This window comes from Athene cunicularia, assembly GCF_003259725.1.
Source record: "Athene cunicularia isolate RWA chromosome 7 unlocalized genomic scaffold, athCun1 chr7_part1, whole genome shotgun sequence".
Taxonomy (NCBI): Eukaryota; Metazoa; Chordata; class Aves; order Strigiformes; family Strigidae; genus Athene; species Athene cunicularia.
In genome coordinates, this window is record NW_020799107.1 from 37546304 (window position 1) to 37555455 (window position 9152).

The following is a 9152-nucleotide window of genomic DNA, read 5'->3' on the forward strand; positions in this document are numbered from 1 at the left end:
CCCCCCCCCCCCCCCTCCCTTTATTGTGAATGCAGGTTACAGAAGTCCTTGGGATTTTGCCCTCTGTTCAGGGTGCAGACAATTCATGACTTGGCTTACTAATATTTCACCTGTAGTTTTTCTTGTTATGTACGTAGATGCATCGAAACAGAACTAGGCCTCTCTAATTTCTTCCATTTCAATGTTCATTGTGTTTCAGCCTTGCCTTTGCTTTGTGGCACGATAGAAATGATTGTCCATTTTTCGATTAAAGGCAGTTGTTCATTCCTTAATGGCTTTCAACTAATTGCTGTTTTAAAATTTCTAAATGCTTGTATTTGAAATTCCAATGAGCAAGATTTTCCAGAGTGAATGGAGCTGTGAGATGTCAAAGGCCTGATTGCTTGGTTTAAGATTGTAGTCTGCTCCCTTCCTTAGGAAATCATTCTAGAATTATCTCAGCATCCCATTCAAGGGCCTCATTTCTCAGAACTTCTGGGGCTAAGATTTAAAGTCAGGTCATGGCCATGGGTGAAATCGCTGATCTTTTTTCTTTTTTTTTCCCTGTTTGTTTTCTTTTAAATCATTTGACCTAAGAACAAAGGTAATGTTCTGACACTTTATCAAGGGTACGAGGTGTGCAAGAACATCATGCCTGGTGAAGCTTGACCTGTTTTGAACCCTGTCCCTTCTTTATTTCAGCCCTGATAATATGGGTCTGCTTGACCCAGCCACCAGCGATGGTAGAGTGATTTTCTTCCTGCCCTGGGAGAAGATGACTATTGCAGGGACCACAGACAGCCCGACTGACGTTACGTCCCATCCAATACCCACCGAAGAAGATATAAACTTCATTTTGAATGAAGTGCGCAACTACCTTAGTGTTGACGTTGAAGGTAAAGCTCTGTCAGCTCTGGTTTGCCCTGGGAAGGTGCTGATGAGTCTCTGCATTCTGGTGTAAGTGCTGTCTGTCTGGTGTGTGTCTGTGACTGATAACTGTGGGTCCTGTGCAGCTGGGGGCTTCCGAAACTAGTGGGACATCAGTGGCATCACGATCTGTGTTCCAGAGCTATTAAATGATGCTCTGACAGGTACACCTGCGCTGCTTGGACTGTTTAAATAGAAAGGAGTTGATCTCTGTGTGTTCTGATTTCCCACGCCTTTCATCCAGCTGCACTAATGTCCAGCTGCACGGTCAAGTCGTTCTGGTCTCTTTGGGTGGCAGGTGTGAGGTTTTGTAGAACTGGGATACTTTGGTCGTATGTCACCATAAGTGCATAAGTCACCTGGTTTTCTTGAAGGAAAAGTTGTTCTGACTTTTCCCATGTCTCTGTTTTTATTTATAGAATCCCAGACTGGTTTGGGTGGAAGGGACCTCAGAGCCCATGCAGTGCCACCCCCTGCCCCGGGCAGGGCCACCTTCTACCAGCCCAGGTTGCCCAAAGACCCGTCCAACCTGGCCTTGAGCCCTTCCAGGGAGGGGGCAGCCACAGCTTCTCTGGGCAGCCTGTGCCAGGGCCTCACCCCCCTCACAGGGAACAATTTCTTCCCTACATCTGACCTAAATCTCCCCTCTTTCAGGTTAGAAATATTCCCCCTCGTCCTATCCCTCCCTCTGATGACCAGTCCCTCCCCGCTTTCCCGCAGCCCCTTTCAGCCCTGGGGGGCCGCTCTAAGGTCTCCCCGGAGCCTCCTCTCCTCCAGCTGAACCCCCCAACTCTCCCAGCCTGTCCTCACAGGGGTGCTCCAGCCCCCCCAGCATCTCCGTGGCCTCCTCTGGCCCCGCTGGAGCAGGTCCGTGTCCTTCTGCTGTTGGTGCCCCAGAGCTGGACCCAGCCCTGCAGGGGGGTCTCCCAGAGCGGAGCAGAGGGGAGAATCCCCCCTGGCCCTGTGCCCCCCCTGCTCTGGGTGCAGCCCAGCACACGGGGCCTTTCTGGGCTGCCAGCGCACGGTGCTGGCTCACAGGCAGTTTTCCACCCCCAAGTCCTTCTCCTGGGGGCTGCTCTCCAGCCCCTCCTCGCCCAGCCTGGGTTTGTTCTGGGGATCACCCCGACCCATGGGCAGGACCTCGCCCTTGGCCTTGCTGAACTCCATGAGGTTGGCATGTCCCACCTCTCCAGCCTGCCCAGGCCCCTCTGGATGGCACATCCCTGCCCTTCCATTTTTCTAGGGGCTTTATTGTTAGAATCTACTTTTCTTGATATGGTAAATACCTAATAGTGTTAGCTTCCAGTGGGAGAGGAAAGTATAATGGGCAAAAAGGAGAATTTATAAAAATTACTTTGTGTCAGCTGTTCCTCTCAGGAGCTGAGCCGAGGTCACGTTTGTTGTAAGACACTGGCCCATTTTGAATTAGTGCTGGTTTAAAGGAGAGAGGCGTCTTTCCTTCATAGTGAGGTTTTTTTAAAAATATTATTCTGTGAAAGCATTCTTACTTCTGCATTTCTGTTGTAGTAGCAGCATTAAAATAAATTTGAAAAGCACTCAGTCAGGAACCTTCCAACATCCTCAGATTTAGGAAAACTTGCTGTCCGGAGACTGGAAATACTGGATTATTCGTTTCCTGAAGCGGATAATTGATGGCTCTGTGGTATGAAGTTCAGAAGTAGTCTTCAGGAAATGTACCTTGAAGTTCCTTGAGCAAAAATCTCTATTTATAAATAAGTGCGATAGGCCAGAGAGGTACCTGGGAGAGTGAAGACTGTGAAGAGGGCAGAGATTTTTGCGAGGTATTTTACAGAAGTACATTATGAAGTGTTTAATTCTTCTGAACGAAACCTACCTAGGTGCACGCTGTTTTTCACATACGCAATTAGCAGTGTTTATAGATTGCTTGTTATTGAATTAACAACTGTGCTGGCCATATCAACTCACTGCAGACCTGCCTTTTTGCTGCCAGAGACAGTGCCAGGGTTATCAACTTACACAGGCTTGGATGCGTTCCAACTGTTTAATTATAGTGTCACGCATGCTGCTTTTTCTAGTTTCATTAGTTTATAAACGTAATATGGTATCTTATTTCTGTGATTAACACTTCATTTTGGCAGGTTAAACATGCTGGCAGAGCACCATTGATTTCTGAAATCTATTTTGTGTTCTTTGGGGGATATTTTTACACCCTTTTACTGATTTTTCAATTATCATTTATTTGAAAGTTGTATTAAAAAAAAAACAAACAACCACGTTCCGAAGACTTCAGTATAAAGGAAATCAGTCAATTTTTGTATTGAAAATTTAATAAGAAACAAAATTAATTTCATTAACTCTCTATATTTAAAAAAGTGACTTTTGGAGGCTGGGGTATTTTCCGACAGCTGTTAAGGGCTTTTGTGGCTGCTTGGTGCCTTCAGGTCTTCTTGCCCCGGGTTTACTGAGCAGTCAGGGCTGGCGGCGGGGACATGCCGGTACCCGGGTGGGAAGCAGGGGCCAGGAGGCAGTAAATGGCCCTTCCTGGGGCGGCTGGCGGAGCGGGACAGCCGTGGGGAGGAGGAGGAGGAGGAGGCAGGGCTGGAAGAGGCAGCTGTGTAAGAGATGTAGACTGATGCTTGCGGGGGGATGTGCTGCAGCCAGGCGCAGCCTTGCCAAGAAATGGCCTCCCTGTGTGTGTGTGTCACTGCCCCTCGAAGGGCTGGGGATAAACATCACTCACCGAGAGGAAAACGGGGAGAAGCAACCTACAGGCCAGAGAAAAAGCCTTGAGGCCCTAAGAGCAAACATTATGCTTGTGTAGAACAAAGTTTATTTTGGTTTCTGACACGTAAGGACTGTCCTGCAGCACAGGCAAACAAGGGGAGGACTTGGTGCTTGGTGGTTTAGGTTTGGGAGGGTTTGGGTTCTGGGTATGGGGGTTTGAGCTGATTGAGTTTGACAGTTGGTTAATCAGTTCCCAGGATGTCTGTTGACTTTTTCACCAGTGTGAAAAATGGACCCCTCTGGTTTGGGCTAGAGAGTATTATTGGTACTGATGAAGGCAGTGCTGGTTTAAAATCTGTAGCCCAGTTTATTCCATTACTGTGGAGAATCTTCTCCAGCTGTTTGAGCTGCTCAGCTGCCTGGCATGGTGTGGTACAGCCCGTGTTTCACAGCGAGGATCTGCTCGGAGGCGATGCCAGAGACCACGGGAGGGATAGGAGGGAAATGCCCATGAGTTCCTGCCTGACTTGGGCTGATCTTTGGTTCTGAACAGTGAGAAGAGGAGACGTGTTGGCAGCGTGGAGTGGCATTCGTCCTCTGGTCACAGACCCCAACTCCAAGGACACGCAGTCGATCTCCCGGAATCACGTTGTTACCATTAGCGACAGTGGCCTTGTCACCATAGCAGGTACTGGAAGTTCTCTTAAAGTATAACTTTTGCTGGGCTTCCCTCTTCAAAACTTTTCTTGTTACAGGAAAATCCTTCACATTGCTATAATTAGCTCACGATCTGTCGGTGGTAGCATGACTGTCTTGTTGAGCCAGTCTCGTAGGAATAACACGAGATATATATATATGTGTGTGTATATATATATATATATATGTGTGTATATATATATGTATGTATGTATGTGTATATATGTATCTATATATATATGTATATGTATATATATATGTGTATGTGTATATATATGTATATATATATAAAAATAAATATAATAAAGAACATACCAACTTTGTGTTCTGCCTGCTTTCCCCAAACAAAGAGTCCGTGTGTGGTTACAGGTGGGAAGTGGACAACCTACCGTGCCATGGCGCAGGACACCATCGACGCAGCGGTTCAGGCGCACGATCTGAAGGCGGGTTCCAGTAAGACCATCGGGCTGCAGCTCCAAGGGGCTGAGGACTGGAGCCCCACTCTCTACATTAGGCTGGTCCAAGACTATGGACTTGAAAGTGAGGTGAGTTGTGGTTTCTGTTGGTGCTGTGCTGTTTCCCTGTTGGAGGGGTTTGTTTTCCCACTAAATGTAATGCCAGCATCACTTGTACAAAGGTCTCTTGAGCCTGATAAGAGTTTATTATCTGGCCAGGGCAGAGGCAGTTTTAACAAAAATAAATTCTGGTCATTGTTCTTTTTTTCCTCCCTTTTCCCTTCCTCTAATCTTGACTGTTTCCTGCTTTAAAATGTTACACATGCCCGGGTCTGTCTTCCTTTGAGCCCAGCAAAACCTGTACTTGGGACGCGATGGCAGCGTTGTTGCTCAGGTTCCATTGAGACATACGTGGTGGTGTGTGGCCTGGGCTAAGCTATTCGCAGCTCCAGTAGTTTCCTCCCACACAATCAAACCCAACACCCTCTGCAGCCTGTTTGTGACTGGGGATGAGAGGACGGGCAAGAACGTGTGTCAGTTCGCTGTGCTTTCCGAAGCCTACTGCATTTGTGTTCGCCTCCGCAGGTGGCTCAGCATCTGGCCTCGACGTATGGAGACAAGGCCTACGAGGTGGCCAAAATAGCCCAAGTCACAGGAAAGAGGTGGCCCATTGTTGGAAAACGCCTTGTGTCTGAATTTCCTTATATTGAAGCTGAGGTATGTGGAGGAACTACATAATGCTCTTTGATTCTCTCCTTGGGATAAGCTGGTTCTAGAGCAGCTCTGTCTCCCTCTAAAACTTTCCATAAGCCCCTTCCTTTGAGGTCCACATTTTTTTTTCTGTTCTTGTTTTTCCCCTTCCCCAAAGCATGCTTTATGTTTATATATACATATTAATTATAAACAATCAAATATTTATAATTATATCATGTCTATTCTTTGTTTCGTATGTACACTTTTGATCCCAGCTGCATTCTGTAAAATGTTCCGAGGAGGAGGGAACTCTCCAGCCCTTCTCTTGGTGGGGTGGGGACTAGTTACAGGAAGTTCAGTTTGTGTGGCCAGCCCGGCAGTGTGGTCAGTGACGCTAAACATCATTTCCAACGGTGCCTGCCTGCTTCCTCCTCTGCATTTTCCCCCCTTGTCTTGCTGTTCTAGGTTGTCTACGGTGTTAAGGAGTACGCCCGCACGGCAGTGGACATGATTTCCCGACGTACTCGCTTGGCCTTTCTGAATGTGCAGGCTGCAGAGGAGGCCCTGCCACGAATCGTAGATATCATGGGGAAGGAACTTAACTGGAGTGAGCAGAAAAAAAAGGTACAAAAGGCCTTTTTCATCTGAAGCCGTTTTGTTTTTCATAAGTAGCTTCCATGTTAATGATCTAAATTAGTTGAACAGAAAACTTCAAGCAGTGCTGTCTTCCTCAGGATGATTCACTTGGGGTATTTCATTATAAAGACTTTATCAAAATAGCTGTGAAATGGGTGGGTATCGGCCGGGGCATGGAGGGGAAAGTGAAGATCTGTATCCTGTTGTTCTCCAACTTCAAAAATGAAATCAGATGTGGCATTACTATCCTATTCCTGTTCAGATCTTTTGTTTACTAACACTTTTCAACAGATCTGCCTCAGAAAAGGAGGATCTTGTAATCAGTGTCCCTTCTTGGCTGCTGTGTATTTTGATACTGAGTTTGCACCATTCTCTGGCCTAAAAGGATGTTTAAGGAGCTGATTTGGATGCAGGTGGCCGGAGGGACCTGCCATGGTCCTCCAGCCTACCCCCAGGAAGGTGCAGGGAAGGGGGCACCCACATGTCGCAGCTCAGGGCAGAGGCATCTGGTGTTAGGGGGGTCTTGCCCTCACCCAAGATTTGCTCGTATAGCAATTCTCGGTGTCAAACGAAGCCGGAGCAATCCTTCCATAACGTGGGAAGCTTGCAGAGCAGAGAATTTGCAAGCAGCGTGACGTTGGGGTCGCAGGAACAGCCCGAGCTCCGGCAGCCCGGGGCTGCTGGGCTGTTCCGCGCCCGTTCTCACCTTAACCTGCCGGCAGGAGAGTGACCGAGTGCTGCCTGTGCTGGGAATTTACTGAGCGGCTGTGGCTCCTGAGCTCACTCGTGCCCCCAAGGCTGCGTTCCCTGAACGGCCGCTGGGGTTTCTCTTGAAAATGTCTCCTCCTCTTTCAAATGAGGCTGAAACCCCCCAGCTGCTGAGCATCTCTTCTGTGTCCAGTCTCGGGCTGTTCTAAGTGCTGTGTTTTTGCAGCAGTCTTGCACGGGCTGTATTTCAACTTGATGGACAAGGCAATTCAGTGCCCATCCAGCAGAGCATTCTTTACTTTAGATCTTAGAGTAAGACCATTAAGTAAGCCTGTGTTGGTTTGGGACTTCAGGGCTAATTTGTGTGCCTCTACTGAAGTACGTAAGAGTAGCCTGGTGTAGTTTAGTTGGTCTCCTAATCCGCCTGCACAAACAAGTCTTTGCTACGGGAAGTGGCTTAGATATCTGTGCCTAGGAGTCTTCTGCTGCTACTGCAGCCCTTGCTGAGCACTCTTACCCGTGTTTGTCAGCACACTTAACCTGTGTTTGTGTGGTTGTCAGCACACTTACCCATGTGCCCCTCTGTGCTGCAGTGCTTTGTGGGGGTCAGGTGGTCATCACTTATTAAAAATCTGGCTGTGGAAGACCTTGCACTGAACTTTTGGGTAATTAATTAATTTTACCACCGTCAAGAAAACTAGTTTAAAACATAACCTGCCCGGTGTTGAGCCTCCTGATGTTTTTGCTGCCTTTGGGCAGCGAGGTGAAGCGTGGCACTGCGCCACCACCTGTGAGCTCAGTGGCACGTTGTGGGCCTGACCTGCAGGTGCTGTTCTTCGTGGAACAGGGGCTGCACCGCCTGGGACTGGAAGCGTGCTGGGGCCCTGAAAGCCTTTACGCAGTAATTAGAAGGCTTTAATGAATTTGATACTTCTTTTCAAGACCAAAAAGTGCCTAAGCCTCACTTACTTTTAAATACTTCTCAGCTACCATCTGCTTAATTTTTGGACCTTAGATAAATTCCAGTTAAGTGGAAGAAGCTAATAAATACTACATTAAAAATAATTGTCTAAGAACGTGCTATTCCTCAGATATACAGTTCTTCTTTTTTTTTATTGTAGGAAGAACTTGAAGCTGCTAAAAAATTTCTCTATTATGAAATGGGCTACAAAGTAAAATCAGATCAATTAACAGACAGCTCTGAAATCAGTCTGCTGCCTTCAGATATTGAAAGGTAAGTGAAGTAAGAGAGTTCCCTGTGCTGCAAGGAATTAATACCTGGCATTCTTCTGAGTGCAGTTTTTCCCACTGATAATCCTTATCTTGCAGGTACAAGAAGCGATTCCACATGTTTGACAAGGACAAGAAAGGGTTTATTACTATACTGGATGTGCAACGTGTCTTGGAGGTAACGTTTCCTTGTGTTCTTTAGTTTCCTGTTTAAGCCTCTTACCTAAATTTCTGAGTGTGGCATGAACAGTGCTGAACCACCCCGCTGACACACTTCTGTGCTCCCCTTTGTCTAGAGCATCAGTGTGCAAATTGCTGAAAATACGCTCCATGAGATTCTAAACGAAGTGGATCTGAACAAAAATGGGCAGGTTGAGCTCAATGAGTTTTTGCAGGTAGGTGTTTCTCTGGTACAAGGGAAGCTGTAACGTTAACGAACAAAGGGGCGGGTGTTTGATTTTCCCCCTTTGCTGCCGGGCTGGGCTGGAGACAAGGTGAGCGTTCCTGGGGGAGACGCTGCAGTGTTGGTGCCATTTGCCAGAGCACGCGACCACCCTCGAGCATCTTGGGAATAGGAGGAGTTTTTTCCATGTGCAGAAACGAGACCCAAAGAACAGGGTCCAGTTTACAAAGTATACCACAGTACAGACCTGAGCTTGGCTTTTAATACAGAAATGCTGTTTAAATACATTCAGAATGATACGGTTATGCACACTGACATTCCTCTGGGTCTGTTAAGTAATTACTAGTTTCTAAACTATTTTGAATATTGTAATGAATGAAGCATGTCCGGTCCATGTAATCCCCTTTTATCTCCTGGAGTGGCTGATGCTCTCTCGGTGCGCTGACAAGCCGTCCATCTGCTTTTTGCAGGGCCTGAAAATAAAATCCAGGGTGCTACTGAAACGTTTGTGTCCCAGCTCCTCTGGCTTGCGCAGCGTGCCAGCCAGCTTTGTTTTTGCAGGGTCTTTCCTGGTGTGGTATTTCGAGTGACTGCCATGTCTTTCCTGCATGGTGGCAATGATGAATGCTGAACATGAGATAAATTAATGCTGGGGATTTTGGTCAATGTCAGCCCTTTCTTCACTGTGTCAAGTTAAACAAACAAGATCAAGGCAAAGG

The 9152-nt window shown here is 47.1% G+C and overlaps 1 protein-coding gene across 1 annotated transcript in view; it reads left to right on the forward strand.

The window, feature by feature from the left end:
* GPD2 (glycerol-3-phosphate dehydrogenase 2) overlaps positions 1-8514 on the forward strand; it is a 54224-nt gene extending 45710 nt beyond the window's left edge. The window contains exons 10-17 of the mRNA XM_026853074.1: positions 682-875; positions 4166-4300; positions 4678-4853; positions 5349-5480; positions 5922-6080; positions 7922-8034; positions 8130-8208; positions 8327-8514. Coding sequence (XP_026708875.1) covers positions 682-875; positions 4166-4300; positions 4678-4853; positions 5349-5480; positions 5922-6080; positions 7922-8034; positions 8130-8208; positions 8327-8458 — 1120 coding nt within the window. The 3' untranslated portion in view covers positions 8459-8514. The remainder of the gene's footprint in view (positions 1-681; positions 876-4165; positions 4301-4677; positions 4854-5348; positions 5481-5921; positions 6081-7921; positions 8035-8129; positions 8209-8326) is intronic.
* The last annotated feature ends 638 nt before the right edge of the window (positions 8515-9152 follow it).